General features: G+C 41.2%; 2 protein-coding genes across 2 annotated transcripts in view; one reads left to right on the forward strand and one right to left on the reverse strand.

Annotated features, from left to right (window-relative positions):
* Window positions 1–2,899, reverse strand: part of POP1 (POP1 homolog, ribonuclease P/MRP subunit) — a 45,748-nt gene extending 42,849 nt beyond the window's left edge. Inside the window, exon 1 of the mRNA XM_003943037.3 lies at window positions 2,802–2,899. The gene's annotated coding sequence lies outside the window, so the exon portion shown is untranslated. The remainder of the gene's footprint in view (window positions 1–2,801) is intronic.
* Window positions 2,900–2,968: 69 nt separating this feature from the next.
* RIDA (reactive intermediate imine deaminase A) lies at window positions 2,969–18,484 on the forward strand. Its single transcript, XM_003943039.4, has 6 exons — window positions 2,969–3,165; window positions 11,525–11,630; window positions 14,247–14,301; window positions 14,568–14,636; window positions 16,331–16,386; window positions 17,915–18,484. Exons 1-6 carry the CDS (start codon window positions 3,101–3,103, stop codon window positions 17,975–17,977), a joined length of 414 nt encoding a protein of 137 aa, XP_003943088.1. The 5' UTR covers window positions 2,969–3,100; the 3' UTR covers window positions 17,978–18,484.
* Window positions 18,485–19,868: the final 1,384 nt, after the last annotated feature.

Consider the following 19,868-nt stretch of genomic DNA (forward strand, 5'->3'; position numbering starts at 1 on the left):
AAAATGGATATGTTATGTTTGCTGATACAGCTTAGTATCCTCTGATTGACCAGACACCCCCTTTGGTATAACGGACTCCAGTTTGAGAACCTGGGAATTAACTAGATGATCTCTGTTTTCTTCCAGATCTAAAAAGCTGGTGATTCCAACTTAATATAAAATCTGCCTTAAGAATAAAAGTACCGGCCAGGCGCAGTGGCTCATGCATGTAATCCCAGCACTTTGGAAGGCAAAGGCAGGTGGATCACGAGGTTAAGAGATCGAGACCATCCTGGCCAACAGGTGAAACCCCGTCTCTACTAAAAATACAAAAATTAGCTGGGCGTGGTGGCGGGTGCCTGTAGTCGAAGTTACTCGGGAGGCTGAGGCAGGAGAATTGCTTGAACCCAGGAGGTGGAGGTTGCAGTGAGCCTAGATCGCGCCACTGCACTCCAGCCTGGCACCTGGGGACAGAGTGAGACTCTGTCTTAAAAAAAAAAAAAAAAAAAAAAAAAAAGAATAAAGTACCTTGTTTCACAAGAAATATTTTACACAAGTTGAATCATTTGTAATGCTCCAAGGTAGCTTCTTATTTACAAACCTAAATGATGAATTATTTTGTAAATAAAAAGCGTCTCTTAATTATTTAGTTTAATCAAATTTAACAAACTTTTGGGCACCTACTATGTGCCTAATAGTTTGAGGCTGTATATAATACCAAAGCAGAATAAGAATTTCATCATCTTAGGCAGCATTGAGAACTTGATGTGGCAGGCACTATTCTACATGACTTATTCATTTAATTCTCACAACTCTGTGGTCACTGGTATTATCATCATTTTATAAATGAAGAAATTAAAGCACAGAGATGCTATACCAGCCCAAGGCTACTAAGCTTGTGATAGTGCTGAGATTCAAACCAGGCAGTCTGACTCTAGCCACTGTTCTTTTTTTTTTTTTTTCCTCACCCCTTCCCTCTCCAATCCACTATTCTTGAAACACACAACAATTAGAAAACAAGACCTCACATAATAAAATACTAAATTATACAGTACAACACAATAAGAAACAGGAGAAAGAAAAGAAAAAAAAAAATGTGGCCGGGTGTGATGGTTACAGCTATAATCCCTGCACTTTGGGAGGCTGAGGTGGGAGAATTGCTTGAGCTCAAGATTTAGAGACCAGGCTGGCCAACATGAAGAAATCCCAACTCCAAAGAAAATACAAAAATTAGCTGGGTGTGGTGGCACGCGCCTGTAATTCCAGCTACTTGAGATGCTCAGGCTGAAGGATCCCATAAGCCCGGGAGGTCAAGGTTGCAGTGAGCCAAGATCATGCCACTAAACTCCAGCCTGGGTGACAGAGTAAGACCCTGTCTTAGAAAAAAGAAGATAAATTAAAAAAAAAAAAAGAAAAAGGAAAGGAAAGGAAGGAAAGAAGAAAAAGAAAAAAATGTTAATTGGTAGGAAAAGTAAGAGAAAATAGGATTTCAGTTAGCTGGAATTTGCAGATAAGGAAAAAAGAGTATTCGGGAATCTACTGTGTGTATAGGAGTGAGGACTCTAGGACTCTAGTGGGAAGAGAGAGTAGATGACAATGAAACCTGAATAGGCAAGGGGAGGCCAGACTGAAAGGTTTTCTATTCCAGGCCCCAACCAGTGAAAAAGATCAGAGGGTTCCTGAGCTGGAAGGAGTCAGGTCAAAACCTTGGCAGCTGGCCGGGCGCGGTGGCTCACGCCTGTAATCCCAGCACTTTGGGAGGCCGAGGCGGGTGGATCACGAGGTCGAGAGATCAAGACCATCCTGGTCATCCTGGTGAAACCCTGTCTCTACTAAAAAAAAATACAAAAAATTAGCTGGGCATGGTGGCGTGTGCCTGTAATCCCAGCTACTCAGGAGGCTGAGGCAGGAGAATTGCCTGAACCCAGGAGGCGGAGGTTGCGGTGAGCCGAGATTGCGCCATTGCACTCCAGCCTGGGTAACAAGAGCGAAACTCCGTCTCAAAAAAAAAAATAAAGAAAGAAAAAATAAATAAAACCTTGGCAGCTTATAGGACAAAATGAGGGAATAAAGGAGTTTTCTTATATTATCTTTAGGAAGCAGGGAAGGCAGAGGTCTTACTTTTTTTTTTTCTATTGCATTCCTAGCACCTAGCAGAGTGCCTTACACACAATAGGGACTCATTATATATCTGTGAGTGCCCGCATAAATGAAGAAATGAAGTGTATTTATAATGCAAATACTAAGAGAATAAGAAATATTTAGCCAAGTATCATCCCTTCTGACACAGCAGAATACTCACAAGGGATCTGGGCCATTCCAGATCGCTATCTTACTTCCTGAAATGATATCCCAATCACTAGGGATATCTGTGGTCACTGGTATTATCCTCATTTTATAGTTTTTTTGAACCTTTACAAGGTTCAGTAGTGACCTTGTAAAGCCCGAGGAGCACCCTAGAGAAGGGAACACTGTAGGAGCAGGAAAGTGGCTAACGCCCACATCTCAGCGTGGTCCCCTGAATGACCGACCGACCCATTTTAGTCCTTTCGGGTTGCAGAAGAGGGATACAAGCCCATTCCCAGGATGGCCTCCGCCAGGCGGGGCAATAAAGGGAAATGACAGACGTAGGGGGCTCGAGCGCAGGGGCCAAAGGAGATGCGACAGGAAGAGGGGCCCCGGGCACAGGCATCAAGGAAAGAAGAGGTCAGCGGAGTCTGAGGGAGAGAAGATGAGGAGAGGCGGGCGCCAAGCGGGGTGTCGCCACACACAGTCCCCCCGACATTCGCAGCACTGGAAGGCACCAAACCCTCACGACCAACCTGCCAGACGCTCTGACGACTCCCCGGGTCAGAATGACAAGCCTCCGCGACAGTCCCCACCAAGGAAAAGCGCCTGGCAAGCGTGCTAGAGGACGCATGCGCCAGACCCTGCGCTTCCTCCACGTGGCCTGGAGCGGCGCCGAGACTACAGTTCCCAGAATGCCACGCGAGCCCGTCCCTGCGGGCGCCTTAGGGGAAAGGCGCTACTAGGGTTGGTCAGTCCAGTGAGAAGCGAGAAGGGGTAGTGCGGGGGCTTCTTCTCCTGAAGAAGAAAGGGCCGCAGGAGGAAAGTCTTAGCCATGTCGTCCTTGATCAGAAGGGTGATCAGCACCGCGAAAGCCCCAGGGGCCGTTGGACCCTACAGGTAACGTGGCTGGTGGGAGCAGTGACGGACCTGGGGCGTGCGGGTTCGGGGATTTGGGGTTGGGGCCACTCCGAGTCGGAGCCCCTGTGAACATGCGAGGAAACTGAGCCCGGAAAGCGGGCAACGCACCCGAAGACCCACAGCGAGTTGGGAGCCACGGTGGTACCTGCGAGCCTGCGCGCCAAAGAACTTTACTCGTTCTGGCTGGGGCAGCCACGCAGCGAAGCCCCAGCCTGCCAGAAAGCTGTCCCTGGTTAGAAGTCTTCAGACCCTGCGTTTTGTTTGGGGGAGAGGGTCGTTTTTGTTTTCCTGTTAACAGCTTTATTGAGTTATAATTCACGTACCATAAAATTCACCCCTTTTAACGTGTACAATTCAATGGTTTTGACCATACTCAGAGTTGTGCAGCCATCACCACTTTCTTTAGAACATTTTCCTCACCCCAAAAATAAATCCCATCCCCATTAGCATTCACTCCCCATTCTCCTCTCCCGCCTGGCCCCTAACAATCTACTTTCATCTTCAGGGATTTGCTTGTTGTGGACATTTCCTATAAATTGAATCATAAAATATGCGGTCCTTTGTGACCGACGTCTTTCATTAGCTTCATATCTAGTCTAACCCTCTCTCAATTGGAAAGAGCCCCATCAACAGATGTAGTTGTTGATGGGGCTCCACAGAAGAGAGCTGAGTTCTTTTAACAGAAATGCTTAGCAAATCCCTGCACATCTACCCAAGCCACTGGTTTCTACAACACGTGGAAATGCGTTGTAATGTTTGTCAATTCATTGCCCAGTCTTATTTCCCACTAATAAATACAAATCATAGCAAAGATTATTTTCTAAGCTTGTGCCAACATGCTCTAGCTAAATATATGTATACTGGCCAGAAAGTCTACCCTGTGTGTTTTTGTTTCTACTTGTCAGAAGTGCTTTTAAATGGAAAGGTTAATTCTATTTTTAAACTTCGTTTTCTTAAAATGTCTCAGCTTTAAAACTATTGGATCTTATCGTTTGCATTATTGGAGACTTTCTTTTTCTAAGATAACTTTTTGTGTTTATTTTTAATTCTTCACTAAAGTACATTAAATGCTTACTATATGCCAAGCACTTAGGAGTACAAAAATGTATAAAGACAACCCAGTGTGCAAAACGTTCATATATATGGGAAAAAGAAAAATGGACATTTTAATTTAGTGCATGCTCTATGCCAGACACCATGACAACCACCTTCTCTTAAGTCCCATTCCCATTTTACAAAAAGAAAACTCAAGCTCCGAGTCAAGGTCAGAGAGTCTGTAAGTGACAGTTTGATTTGAAGTCAAGCCCTAGCTCCCTCCTTTAAACCTACCGCTGTGAGAAAAGGCACTGAGATGTGACAGAACAGGAATTTTTTTTTTTTTTTTTTTTTTTTTAAGAGGAGGTTTCACCATGTTGACCAGGATGATCTCGATCTCCTGACCTGGTGATCCTCCTGCCTCAGCCTCCCAAAGTGCTGGGATTACAGGTGTGAGCCACCGCACCTGGCCAGAACAGGAATTATTATAGAAAACTTGGAAATAAAATGCAGCAGGAGTGAGAGGGCTAGTGGGGTATGGAGTAAAGGAGAAAAAAGACACCTTCATTTTAACTTGAGGTGGAAGAGGAAAAAGGAGATTTAGGAAGCTTCCTTGTGAGAGATAGTCCTTTGGTTTTGAAAATTGGTTTTGTCATTTATAGTAGTGTTGTAAAGTTTGATTTTTAAATTAATTCGTTAAGGATTTCAACAGGAAGTCATTGAGTGAAGGGCATGGAGGTGGAAGTCAGGTAGAGGGAGTGGCTTGAGTGAGGGCATGGAGGTAGAAGAATGCATGGTATAAAGATTTGGGGGAGAAAGTTTTCATAATTCAAGTGCTACTTCTTTTTGTTTGTTTGCCAAATCTATCACTTGTAATTTACTTAACCTATTTCTTTGAGATGGCTCACTTCATTTTGTGTAACAAGTTAATTTAAAAAGGAAGCTTTACAATAAATAAAAAATTCAATAGAAAGTAACAGTAAATAATAAACTCAATTTTTAAAAAGGTGTTATTAAACTTTAGCTAGATATTGTGTTTGGCTCAAAACCTGAGGCCAGCTCTCTCTTTGTTAAGAGCAGGCATCCTCAAACTTTTACACAGGGGGCCAGTTCACTGTCCCTCAGACCATTGGAGGGCCGCCACATACTGTGCTCCTCTCACTGACCACCAGTGAAAGAGGTTCCCCTTCCTGAAGTGCGGCGGGGGGCCAGATAAATGGTTTCAGGGGGCTGCATGCAGCCCGCGGGCCATAGTTTGGGGATGCCTGGTTAAGAGTGATGTTTCTTTGGCTGGGTAATGTGGCTCACACCTGTAATCACAACACTTTGGGAGGCCAAGGTGAAGAGGATTGCTTGAGGCCAGGAGTTCAAGACCGGCTGGGGCAACATAGTGAGACCCCATCTCTATTTTTAAAAATGTTTAATTAAAAAATTTTAAGTGATTTTTAAATTTGTTTTCTAAAATTGATAAGTTTTTTCTCCTTAATGTAATCAGATGGGGCAGAGTCATAATTGCTAACATTTACTGTTGCTTACTCAGCACTAGGTTTTGTTTGTTTGGCTGGTTGGGTTTTTTTGAGACTGAGTCTCACTCTGTTGCCCAGGCTAGAGTGCAGTGGCGCAATCTCGGCTCACTGCAACCTACACCCCACAACCTCACAGATTCTAGCGATTCTCATATCTCAGCCTCCCAAGTAGCTGGGATTACAAGCATGTGCCACCACGCCCAGCTAATTTTTGTATTTTTAATGGAGACAAGGTTTCTCCGCATTGGCGAGGCTGGTGTTGAACTCCTGACCTATGGTGATCCACCCACCTTGGCCTCCCAAAGTGCTGGGATTACAGGTATCAGCCACCACACCCAGCCAGCACCAGGCACTGTTCTAAGTGATTTATGTGCATGGTTATATTATAGTCCCCATTTTTCAGATGAAGAAACTAATGTGTGCAAATTAAATAATTTGCCAAAAGTTACACCACTAAAAAGTGATGTAACAAAATTTGAATTTAGGAATGGGTTCTAGAGCCTAGTCTTAATCATTTAGTTTGTTGTCTCTTATGTAGATGGAAAAACAAAAATTGGAAAATTTCTTACTATGTTTCACTGTGTATGACTGATTCCTTTGAGAAAGGCTGATTAAGAGTTGGGCTTTGGATTTGAATTCTTGTTTTGCCTCTTTTTAATTATATGACCTTGCAGCATGACTTAACCTTTCTTAGTTTGCTTCTTTGTCTTCTAAGTGGGCATAAATAATACCATTTGATAAGATTATTTTGGGAATTAAATAAAAGTGACCAATACAAATTAGATTTTAGTAGGGTACAGGTTATAGTGGATTCCAATACTAAATGGAAGAATATAAACTTTATTTCATATATAATGTGGAACAATCAAATGTGGTTTTTTGTTGTGGTTGTGTGTGTTTGTGTGTGTGTGTTGAGACAGTGTCTCGCTCTGTCACCCAAGCGAGAGCTGGGATCACTGCTCAGTGCTGCCTCAGCCTCCCTGGCTCAAGCCATCCTCGCACCTCAGCTTCCCAAGTAGCTGGGAATACAAGCTCAAGCCACCACGCCCGGATAATTTTTGTATTTTTTTGTAGAGCTGGGGTTTTGCCATGTTGCCCAGGCTAAATGTTTTTAAGCAGGGTGGAACATGATCAGATCTTTTAAGAAGAGAATTCTGATAGAAATTTGGAGGTAAAGACAGTGAGAATAGTTACGCGACATTATAAGTAAAAATCTGTAATCTTTTTTTCTCCTTCTGCCCTAATGTCTTTCCCTCAATCACACAGTGGTAGCATTTAGAAAAACACTTTTACTTCTGAACAAGAGGGATACAACCAAATCAAAGTGATTATAAGAGACACTTTGTCCTGGAACCTGCTAAAGAGCATACTCCTTCCTTGACCTCCTTAGAAATACTCCCTGGGCTTGTTCAAGAAAGAAAGCATAACAGTAATGTTCCTGGCTGACTTGAAGGTGGATAGGAGTCAACTGTCTTTATAAAGCTGAAAGCAAAAAAGAGGGGAGTCATCATATAATGTGCCAATATAACAAGAAAAAAGCCATCAACCACCTTCATGGTGTGGAGACTTCCAGAACATTGTGCCTCTTGTGCACTAAGTGACTAGAAATGGTGCTTATTTTAATGTTTAAGAAAAAAACAGACTCCAACTAACTACTTATATTCTGATAAAGTTAATTGGACATGTTTTAGAAACCTTTTGGAAACAAGAGTTTCTGTGCATGGAGTGTGTAGTGAGTACACTTTTTGAAAATCCTGGGTCGTCTCCAGGGAGAATTTAAATGTGTGGAACTTTCAGTCCCTGGCATTGGATCGATGGGGTGTTGTCACTAATTAGCCAATCAGCTCAGCACATTTTAGGAATACTTCCAGACAGAACCTTGAACGATTTCAACAGTGCATTGCTTTGCATTACTCATTTTGCACACTGTCCTCATGGTTATAAATTTTTGAAGTGGTAGCCCATGTGGCGTAGATTATAATGTGAGAATGCTTTTGAAAGTGTGATTACCCTTTAATTTCGAAGTAGAACAATGCACTTTTAAATTTTAAAATTCTTTAAATTAAAGAATCCTACTGTCACTTGTCTGTGAATAGTAGGATTCTTATTTTCAGAATATGTCAACTAGACAATTATTCTTATAAACAAACCTCTTTACATCTATATGAGATAACTTATATAGCTCAGATGGTCTCAGCTCCAGAGCTTACTTTTTATATTCTGAAAATAACAGAGTTTCTTTGTACTATCGTGAAGTTTCTGATAAATAATAATGCATATGGTCTTAAAGTGTGTTTCAGATATGGGGAAAGCTGAAGGTACTTTGCACAGGACCTAGGGCTGTCCTAATTACACAGGACACAGGACAGTTAATATAAACAGTGTCACTGATGGTATTATTTAACCTGAGAAAAGATTATAAATTAACAAACTCAGTAGTTATCTATTTGTGGACCAGTGTGAAAGCCAGATAGTTGAGAAGACTTTCTAGATTTTCTGACTCATGTTACCAAGTTTAAACATACCTCCTTAGCTATAAGTGGACAGGTCCTGCTGAAAAGAGATTCATTGACAACCACAATTATTTATGCTACTAAGTGGTTAAAGAGCAAAACATCAGCAAGTACTTATAGTGTGCCTACTGTATGCAAGGAATCACCTACACCCTACACAGCTATAGAGATGTGGTAAGACATTGCCCCTACCTCAAGGAGTTTAGAGTCTAAGATATCTTGGGAGACAGGATAATATGAGGATGAGTTACAACACAAGGCAGGATCCTGTACATAGTATAAGAAAGACACAACCAGAGCACCCCTGGGATCTAGAGGAAAGGAAAGTTTAGTTAGTTAGGGAAAGTGTATGGGGGTGGGTGGGTGTGTGTGTGTGTGTGTGTGTGTGTGTGTATACTGTAGTTTTATTTATAACAAAATATTGGAAGCAATGGTGACTAATTAAATAAAGTATATCCATATTGTGAAATATAGGTAGCTGTTTAAAAAAAAAAATGAGGAAGCAGCTGGACACAGTGGCTCACACCTGTAATCCCAGCACTTTGGGAGGCCGAGGCGGGTGGATCACAAGGTCAGGAATTCAAGACCAGCCTGACCAACATGGTAAAACCCCATCTCTACTAAAAGTACAAAAATTAACTGGGCATGGTGGCTTGTGCCCGTAATCCCAGCTACTCAGGAGGCTGAGGCAGGAGAATTACTTGAACAGGGATCTGGGAGGCAGAGGTTGCAGTGAGCCAAGATTGCTCCACTGCACACCAGCCTGGGCTACAGAGCGAGATGCCATCTCAAAAAAAAAAAAAAAAAAAAAAAAAAAAAAGGCCGGGCGCAGTGGCTCACACCTGTAATCCCAGAACTTTGGGAGGCCGAGGCGAGTGGATCACAAGGTCAAGAGATCGAGACCATCCTGGTCAACATGGTGAAACCCTGTCTCTACTAAAAATACAAAAATTAGCTGGGCATGGTGGCACGTGCCTGTAGTCCCAGCTACTCAGGAGGCTGAGGCAGGGGAATTGCTTGAACCCAGGAGGTGGAGGTTGCGGTGAGCCGAGATCGTGCCATTGCATTCCAGCCTGGGTAACAAGAGTGAAACTCCGTCTCAAAAAAAAAAAAAAAACAGTTACCTATTTTAATTAAGTGTAGTGTTCCATGAGTTTTGGTGAATGTATAGAATCATGCATTCACTGTCATAGTCAAATTTTAGAACATTTCCATTACTCCCAAAAAATTCCCTTGTACCACGGCCAGGCACAGTGGCTCACATCTGTAATCTCAGCCTTTTGGGAGGCCAAGATGGGAGGATCATGAGGTCAGGAGTTCAAGACCAGCCTGGCCAACATAGTGAAATCCCGTCTCTACTGAAAAAAGATACAAAAATTAGCCGGGCGTAGTGGTGCATTCCTGTAGTCCAGCTACTCGGGAGGCTGAGGCAGGATAATCGCTTGAACCGGGAGGAGGAGGTTGCAGTGAGCCAAGATTGTGCCACTGCACTCCAGCCTGGATGACAGAGCAAGATTCTGTCTCAATAAAAAGATTCCCTTGGCCGGGCACGGTGGCTCAAGCCTGTAATCCCAACACTTTGGGAGGCCGAGGCGGGTGGATCACGAGATTGAGAGATCGAGACCATCCTGGTCAATGTGGTGAAACCCCGTCTCTACTAAAAATACAAAAAAAAAATTAGCTGGGCATGGTGGCGCGTGCCTGTAATCCCAGCTACTCAGGAGGCTGAGGCAGGAGAATTGCTTGAACCCAGAAGGCGGAGGTTGCAGTGAGCCGAGATCACGCCATTGCACTCCAGCCTGGGTAACAAGAGCGACACTCTGTCTCAAAAAAAAAAAAAAAGATTCCCTTGTACCCATTTATGGTCACCCCTGGCCCAAGACACCGCAATTAATCATCTGCTGCTATTGTCGTTTCTAAGATTTCATTTAAGTGAAATAAGACAATATATAGTCATTTGTTGGATCTATCAATGGGTGCATGTGTGTAAGTGTCTTGCTTTTTTGCTATAAATAATGCTATTCTGAAAATTCACATAAAATCTTTGGACATATGTTTTCATTTCTCTTGGATAGTTGCCAAGGAAAGAAATTACTAGGTTGAGACTCACGCCTGTAATCCCAGCACTTTGGGAGGTCAAAGCAGGAAGATCACTTGAGTCCAGGAGTTTGAGACCAGCCTAGGCAATATAGCAAGACCTCATCTCTACAAAAAATAAAAATAAATTAAAAATTAGCCAGGCATGGTGGTGTACACCTGCAGTCCCAGCTACTTGGGAGGCTGAGATGGGAGGATCGCTTGGACCTGGGAGGTCAAGGCTCCAGTGAGCCAACATCCTACCACTGCACTCCAGCCTGGGTGACAAAGCAAGAGCCTGTCTCTAAAAGAAGAGGAGTTTGCTGGGTTGTATGTTAAGTATATGTTTAAATTTTTGAAGAAACTGCCAAACTATTTTCTAAAGTAGCTATGCCATTTTTTATTCCTACCAACAATGTATGAGGGTTGCTCCACATCATTGCCTGTTTGTTTTATCAGTGATGTCTTATTGTGTGTGGTTTTGCTTTGCATTTCTCTAATGACTAATCATGTTGAGAAAATGTAATGTACTCTCTTTGTATATTTTCTTTCGTGAGGTATCATTTACTCATTTTTATTGGGTTGTCTTCACATAATTACAACAGTTCTTCATATATTCTGGATACAGGTCCTTTACTAGGTATATGTTTTGCAAATATTTTTCTCCCAGTCTATGACTTGCCCACCACACATTTTTTTTTTTGGGGGGGGGGTCTCTCTGTTTCCCAGTGCTGGAACGCAGTGGTATAGTCATGGCTCACTGCAGCCTCCAACTCCTGGGGTCAAGCAATTCAATCACCCTAGACTCCTGAGTAGCTGGGACTACAGATATGCGTCACCACACTCAGCTGTTTTTTTATTTTTTATTTTTGTGGAGACAGAGTGGTTGCCCAGGCTGGTCTCAAACTCCTGGCCCCAAGCGACCCTCCTGCTTCACCCTTCCAGGGTGAAGGATTGCAGCATCGAGGATTACAGCATCTAGGATTACAGCATCCAGCCCCTTTTCATTTTCTTAAAGATATCTTTGATAAACAAAAGTTTTTAATTTTCATAAAGTTCAATGTATCTTTTTTCTTTTCTTTTTTTTTTTTTACAATTTGTACTTCTCTGTCCTATCAAAAAAGTCTTCTAGCATTGAATTTCACATTTTATACTTATATAAATACACTAGCTTTCTGTTTATTTCAGCCAAGCTGTGTTAGTCGACAGGACCGTTTACATTTCAGGACAGATAGGCATGGACCCTTCAAGTGGCCAGCTTGTGTCAGGAGGGGTGGCAGAAGAAGCTAAGCAAGTAAGTCATTTTTCACATTTGAGGTTCCCTCTTCTCTACCTTTTTAATGTCAAAGAGTATTAGGAATCCACTTGCCTGATTTATTTTATAGAGATTAACAGAAAAATGTTTTTTAAACTACTTACTGCTTGATTTAACATAGTTTTTGATCTAAGAGTTGGAAATTTGGTGGATCATGAATCATCTAACAACCAAAAAAGAGATTCTACCTCCTTATCACTAAAGTGACTTTAACCTCAACCATTAACGTCAGATGACATGTTGCCACTTCCACATGGATTGGGAAATTTCTTTTCGGGGCCACTTACCTGCCCCATTTCAAAAAAAAAAAAACAACTACCACCACAGAAGTAAAATGTAAACAGTAAACTTTTTTTAAAATAAGCATAGGGAATATAATTCTAACCCAATAAATACAATTAAACCATCATTTAGGCCAGGCATGTTGGCTCACACCTGTAATTCCAGCACTCTGGAAAGCCAAGATTGGTAGATCACTTGAGGTCAGGAATTTAAGGCTGGTCTGGTCAACATGGTAAAACCCTGTCTCTACTAAAAATACAAATATTAGTCAGGGGAGGCTAGGCACGGTAGCTCACACCCATAATCCCAGCACTTTGGGAGGCCGAGGCGACCAGATCACCTGAGGTCAGGAGTTCGAGACTAGCCTGGCCAACATGGCAAAACCCCGTCTCTACTGAAAATACAAAGATTAGCTGGGTGTGGTGGCACATGCCTGTAGTCCCAGCTGAGGCGAAGGCATGAGAATCATTTGAATTCAGAAGGTGGAAGTACAGTGAGCCAAGAGCACACCACTGCACTCCAGCCTGGGCGACAGAGTGAGACCCCTGTCTCAAAAAAAAAAAAAAAAAAAGAAAGAAATTAATCGGGTGCAGCGGCATGTACCTGTAGTCCTAGCTACTCAGGAGGCTGAGGGCAGGAGAATGGCTTAAACCTGGAAGGTGGAGATTGCAGTGAGCCGAGATTGCGCCACTGTACTCCAGCCTGGGCGACAAAGCAAGACACCATCTCAAAAAATAAAATAAAACAATAAACTATAATCCATTTACTGAGTCATATAATACTCAAAGATTTTTAAAAACCTAAATGGCCACTCATAAAGAACTGGTTGAAGAAATCATGCTAGGTCAATACAACTAAATTAATGTGGAAAGATGTCTAATTGTTCCATGGTAAAATAAAACCAAGATGCAGAACAACATGCACAGTATACCACCATGTGTGCTTGTTTGTGTTTTTAAAAGTGTGCAGCACAAGCATTGACCATACCTAGAAGGATATACAATCAATTAGAAACAGTGGTTACCTCTGAGGAGGGAAACTGGGGAGAGGGAGAGAAGGGAAGAGACATCTTTACACTGTATATGCTTTTTTAATAGCTTTTGAATTTTTTTGTTGCCATATCCAAATATTACCTATTTAGAAGATTTTTTTTTTTTTTTTTTTTTTTTGAGACGGAGTTTCGCCCTTGTGACCCAGGCTGGAGTGCAATGGCGCGATCTCGGCTCACCGCAACCTCTGCCTCCTGGGCTCAGGCAATTCTCCTGCCTCAGCCTCCTGAGTAGCTGGGATTACAGGCACGTGCCACCATGCCCAGCTAATTTTTTGCACTTTTAGTAGAGACGGGGTTTCACCATGTTGACCAGGATGGTCTCGATCTCTCGACCTCGTGATCCACCCGCCTCGGCCTCCCAAAGTGCTGGGATTACAGGCTTGAGCCACCGCTCCCGGCTTGGAAGATTATTTTAAAAGACACAAGAATATAATCAAATATTACATTGTGACCAGCAAAATGGGAAGGAAGAATGAACCTAAAAACAGATAAAGATAAAATAAATGTTCTTCCAGAAGCGAGTGCGTCAGTTTATTTACTGTTTTTTGAGAAAAAGGAAAAAGAACTCTTTAAAGTCAAATACTGCTTTAAAAGAAAACGTTTTAATGCTTACTAGCTCATACTTATCCTTGAAGCAATATTGAGTGAAGAACTCGAGAAATTATTTCTGTGGACATTGGTTGAACAATTAACACATTTATCACTGAAGAAGGGACTTTAACCCAATCTTTTTGTTGTTGTTGTTGAGACAGGGTCTCGCTCTGTCACCAGGCTGGAGTGCAGTGGCTCAATGTCAGCTCACTGCAACTTCCGCCTCCTGGGTTCAAGCGATTCTCATGCCTCAGCCTCCCAAGTAGCTGGGATTCCAGGCACCCACCACCACACTCAGCTAATTTTTGTATTTTTAGTAGAGACAGAGTTTCACCATGTTGGACAGGCTGGTCTCGAACTCCTGACCTCATCATCCACCCATCTCGGTCTCCCAAAGTGCTGGGACTATAGGCGTGAGCCACCTCGCCTGGCCTAACCCAATCTTTTTAAGCACAAAAGGAGACAACCTTTTCATTGCATTTCAGAAAGACTCATTCTATGAAAGGAAAGCCAAGAAACAATTCACTTGTAAGCTTCCTAACAAAAGTAGGGAGGATTTTTCTGCAACATAAGCTATTTAAGGAGGTATTAGTCAAAGATGATTAATTGAATTTAATTAAAGTTTTAAATCTAACATCAGTGACTTAGGCCTTTCTTGGCTTGGTTCACAGGCTCTTAGAAACATGAGTGAAATTCTGAAAGCTGCAAGCTGTGACTTCACTAATGGTGAGCAATTTGATCTTACTTCACATTACTGTTTGATAGTTCTTTGGTCTTTTTGAAAAGTATATGGCATCCAGTAATATGCCGTGCCATACCTTTGTTGCTATTTCAAGTTGTTTTGAATAGCAACTGTTCTACTTCACTTCTTTGGTCCCATTTCAGTCCCATTTTAATCAAGACAGTCTCAGAATCATAAATACCCTTTTTCTAAGCAATGTTTTGGATCAGACCAAATAACTAAACCTAATGACAATGTTTATATCTTCTAGTGGTGAAAACAACTGTTCTTCTGGCTGACATAAATGACTTCAATACTGTCAATGAAATCTACAAACAGTGTAAGTAATTTGGTTTTATTCCTGTTTTCCATTTTTAAAAAGAAATAAATCTGTTCATATTAATGAATGTCCGTTATGAATTAAGAGTGGTAGGAGATGCTAAAGAAATGGTTATAGATCTTGTCCTAAAATAATGAATAATCTGATTGGAAATGTGTCCTATACCACCATGAAAAAGTTCTAAGACATCTCTATTGCATTCCCTCAAACAATGTACTGAAGCACTACATAGTCATTTTTCAAAAGCTTAATTTCGTTAAGCCCTTCTCAGGCTTTCTAAACTCTCCTAAAAATCTTTTATGCATAGGTTTTATTTACTATTGCTGTAAGGTCCAGCCACCGTCTTTATTCTGGCTCTCTCAGACTCATTAGTTAGTTACTTAATATTTCTACGCCTTGGTTTTCTCATATGCAAAATGGAGATAATATACTCCTACCTTAGAGGGTTGTTGGAATGATTAAATAAGTCAGTACAACATGTAAAGCACTTAGAACAGAAGCTGGTGTGTTACAAGCACTGAGCAAATGTTAGCTATTAGTAACATTAATGCCATAGTGGGGAAAATCAGTGTTCTTACCACTTAGTGGGATGAGACAAAGGTATAACATGGAAAAAGCATCAGCTGGGAGCAGTGGTCATGCCTGTAATCCCAGCACTTTGGGAAGCTGAGGCAGGTGGATCACCTGAGGTCAGGAGTTCGAGACCAGGCTGACCAACATGGAGAAATCCCATCTCTACTAAAAATACAAAAAATAAGCTGTGCATAGCGGTGGGTGCCTGTCATCCCAGTTACAAGGCTGAGGCAGGAGAATCGCTTGAACCTGGGAGGTGGAAGTTGCAGTGAGCTGAGATCACACCATTGCACTCCAGCCTGGGCAACAAGAGTGAAACTCTGTCTCAAAAAGGAAAAAAAAAAAAATGGAAAATGCATTATTACTTATTCTCTCCTGAAGAAATGACTAGAAAAGACCAAAGTTGGCAGAGGAAGTACTTGCCAAAGTTGCTGGAGATGGGCAGTTGTTCCCTATTTAGATAAGTAGTTTACAAATATCACTGTAAAAACAAAACCCCATTCACATCACACAAGATCAAAATGTTAGAGTATTTCATTTTCTTTGCCAGAAAGCTAAGACATTTAGAAAAGTATTAACTATCACAGGAATCATATGGCAAAATGTTTTATCAAACAAATCTGATGAGCCTCTTTTTTAAAATGTTGCTCAAGGCTGGGCTCAGTGGCTCACACACACCTGTAATCCCAGCACTTTGGGAGGCTAAGGTGGGTAGATGACTTGACATCAGGAGTTTGAGACCAATCTGGCCAATATGGCAAAATCCCGTCTCTACTAAAAATACAAAAATGAGATGGGCGTGGTGGTACATGCCTGTAATCCCAGCTACTCGGGAAGCTGAGGCAGGAGAATCGCTTAAACCTGGGAGACAGAGGTTGCAGTGATCCGAGATCACACCACTTCATTCCAGCCTGGGTGACAGAGTGAGATTCTATCTCAAAAATAAAAAAATAAATAAAATGTTGCTTATGTCTAAGAACTGACTAGTATATCAAGCACTTGCCAGAGTCTTAATTGTAGAGTGTGACAACACAATATCTGAAAATTAAAATAAAATTTTTCACTTGATCTTTATTTTTTTCACTCTTCTCTATTAAAAACTGAAATTCTTCTAAATTCAGATTTCAAGAGTAATTTTCCTGCTAGAGCTGCTTACCAAGTTGCTGCTTTGCCCAAAGTAAGTATACTTTAAATGACTAATGTACAGTTTCCACTTCTATGGTGTTTTCTGACTATAAGTAAACTAAGCACTGTGAAAGGAAACTTAAAAGAAGTAGCCTGGGCCAGGTGGCTTACCCCTTTAATCCCAGTGCTTTGAGAGGCAAACACAGGAGGATCACTTGAGACCAGGAGTTCTAGACCAGCCTGGGCAACATAGCGAGACTACCATCTCTACAGAAAAAATTTTCATTTAGTCAGGCATGGTGGTGGACACCTGAACTCCCAGCTACTTGGGAGGCTGAGGTGGGAGTGACACTTGAAGGTTGCAATGAGCTATAATCGAGCCACTGTGCTCCAGCCTGGGTAACAGTGAGACCTTGTCTCAAAAAAAAAGAAAGAAAGAAAGAAAGAAATAGACCCTGCTTCCCAAGACTTAAAGTCTGAAAGGAAATACCCCATATTACATGCATGAAAAAAAAGACATTTTTTAAGCCAACACATGAACATAGAATCAGAATAGCAGCTGTGTTGTAATGTTACTTAGAGGACTATAAATTTGAGCCAGGTTTGTTTGTGACTTCCGCAGTAAAAATTTCACGTGGCTGTTGTATAATTAAAAATCTAAACCTTCCACTAGAAAAAGAATCTGTAAACCAGGGACACACATATTTCTCACCACTTTGATTTTGGTACTCTAACTCGAAGCTCAGCAGCACAATATTACTGCATATAAAAAAGCAGCTATTACTGACTCCCACTTGCAGTTTCCACTAAAGAAAATTTACTTCCTAAGAGTGTCATTTGTATTGCTTTAATTAACTGTTACTTGGAATGATCATTATCAAACCTACTAAGATACTGGGTATAGTAGAAAGAGCTCTAACTTGGAATCACAAGACAAGTTAAAGGAATCACAACCTCTGCTGTCTAGCCTAAGACTTGGGATGAGTTAATTACTCCTTCTGCACTTCAGCATATCATTCTGTGAATTGAGGGGAAAACATCTCTCTAATAGGGCTGCTGTGAGAATCATAGGCGCTAAAACTATATATGATATGCCTAGCATGGTTACCTGGTCCGTTATAGGTTCTTAGTGAGTATTTCCTTCTCCTTTCCTTCTTTGAAAAGTTTAATGTTAAAAATGTTATCTTGCCAGGCATGGTAGCTCACTCCTGTAATCCCGGCACTCTGGGAGGCTGGGGCGGGCGGAACGCGAGGTCAAGAAATGGAGACCATCCTCACCAACATGGTGAAACCCCATCTCTACTAAAAATACAAAAATTAGCTGGGCATGGTGGTGGGTGCCTACAGTCCCAGCTGCTCTGGAAGCTGAAGCAGGAGAATTCCTTGAACCCAGGAGGCGGAGGTTGTAGTGAGCTGAAATCATGCCATTGCATTCCAGCCTGGCCAACAGAGCGAGACTCTATGTCAAAAAAAAAAAAAAAAAAATGTTATATTGCTGTAGTTGTATGTTTTTGGTAGGTATTATAGAGCTTGCAATTTGTACAAAATGATTACAACAAATTGTTTCATTTTCCTCACAGGGTGCCCGAATTGAAATTGAAGCAGTAGCTGTCCAAGGACCTCTGACAACAGCATCACTCTAAGTAGGCACAGTGCTGTGTAGTCTGGAATTTTTAACATTTTAATTTTTACAATTGATATAACCTCTTAATTAACATTTTAATTTTCCCAATATTGATGACAGTGTGAATTTGATGAAAATATCTGATGTTATTATGGAAATACCATATAATAGGGAGAGTTGAACATGAACTGAAGATTAGAGAAGGAATCCAGTTACTGTTTTAAATTACACCTGTGTGCACCTGTATTCCTGAATACAGGAAAGAGATACTCATTACATAGTTACTCAATAAATAAAAGAGAAATAACAAGCAGGAAAGAAGACTTATTATTCCTGAGAAATAATCAAGAACATATCCAATTCAAATTAATGATGTGAACGATTTAATTCTCATGTCAGGTATGTGATTCTGCTTTTCCTGAGTAAAATTAAAGTGTTTAAATTTGAGGTCAAGGAGAAGAAAGTGGACCAAAATGTTATATAGATAATATTTTTCTAATGGAAATAAAATAGACATGCAGATTTCCTTTGGTGTGATTTTGTTCACTTATTTCTTAACAGTTTATACATTAAAACATATTGCCTAAGGTGGGGGGGTAAAGTTAAATTCTCCAACTATTTCATTTCCCAAAGCCCACTTCTGACTTCATACACTTTTATACCATTTATTTTTTTCAACAGTTTTAGCCAACTATTAAATGAAACCTTATTTAAACTTTCTAGTCTTCTGCAGTTTTGGTCATTTACAGTGTTGCAGAATTTGCATGTAAATTTTCACATTGGTAGACATCTTTTTAATCTCTGCTATATCTGTGCCCTCTTTTCATCTCTGATATGATTTATTTGGGCTTTTTTTTTCTTTATAAGTCTTTGCCAGAAGTTTATCAACTTTTTAAAGAACCACTTTTTGACTTTGTTGATCCTTTCTATTATATCTTTATCATTATTTCTGCTCTTATTATTTTCTCCAGCTCCTTTATAAGTCCTTTTTGTTCTACTTTTAATATTAAGAGTGTTTTATTAGTCAGTGACAGAAACCCAACTCAAACTAGTATTACGTGGGGATAAAAGATAAATGCATAGACTCAGGTCACAGAGGCCAGATTACAGCTGGCTTTAGGCACACGTCCAGAAACCTCACGGCTCCATCTGTCTCTTGGGGGAAAATGCTGCAGAGCCCAGATACAGGCTGAGTGCACTAACCCCAGCAGAAAGATAACCATTTCCTGATCTCTCTGGCAGGAGAATCTCAGGGAAGCCTCTGATTAGTCCAGCTCAGCTTAAGGGCCGGTTCCTAAGCCAAAGCCAGGAAATTAGACACCTTGGCCTGGTTGGGTCTAGGGTGGAATAGTTATTTATGAGTCATGACTTCAAAATCAAAGTCTAGAATGAAAGACCTGGAAATAAGATGCTGGTACCCAAGTTAATTAATTTGTGGCTGGGTCTGGGCTTGGAGTTGTTTTTTCCACACTGAAGGAGAATCACTAGAATTTGTTAAAATATTGGGGGTAGGGGTGGACATTGCATGTTGGTCTTTTTTTTTATTTTGAGATGCTCTCACTCCATTACCCAGGCTGGAGTACAGTGGCATATCATGTCTACGGCAGCCTCAAACTCCTGGCTGAAGCATTCCTCCCACTCCAGCCTCCTGAGTAACTGGGATTACCAAACATACCACCACACCTGACTAGTATTTTTATGTTTTTGTAGAGACAGGGTCTCATTACGTTGCCCAGGTAGTCTTAAACTCCTGGCCTCAAGCAGTCCTCCCATCTCAGCCTCCCAAGATTAATTTAAAGTCTGCTTTTTTTTTCCCTGAAGGACACAATGAATCAAAAGAAATGGTATGTTTCTGTAAAACAATTCAGACAAAAAAATACACCAATATAAGCTTTTTAACACTTTATTAG

Source organism: Saimiri boliviensis, chromosome 15, assembly GCF_048565385.1.
Source record: "Saimiri boliviensis isolate mSaiBol1 chromosome 15, mSaiBol1.pri, whole genome shotgun sequence".
Classification (NCBI taxonomy): Eukaryota; Metazoa; Chordata; class Mammalia; order Primates; family Cebidae; genus Saimiri; species Saimiri boliviensis.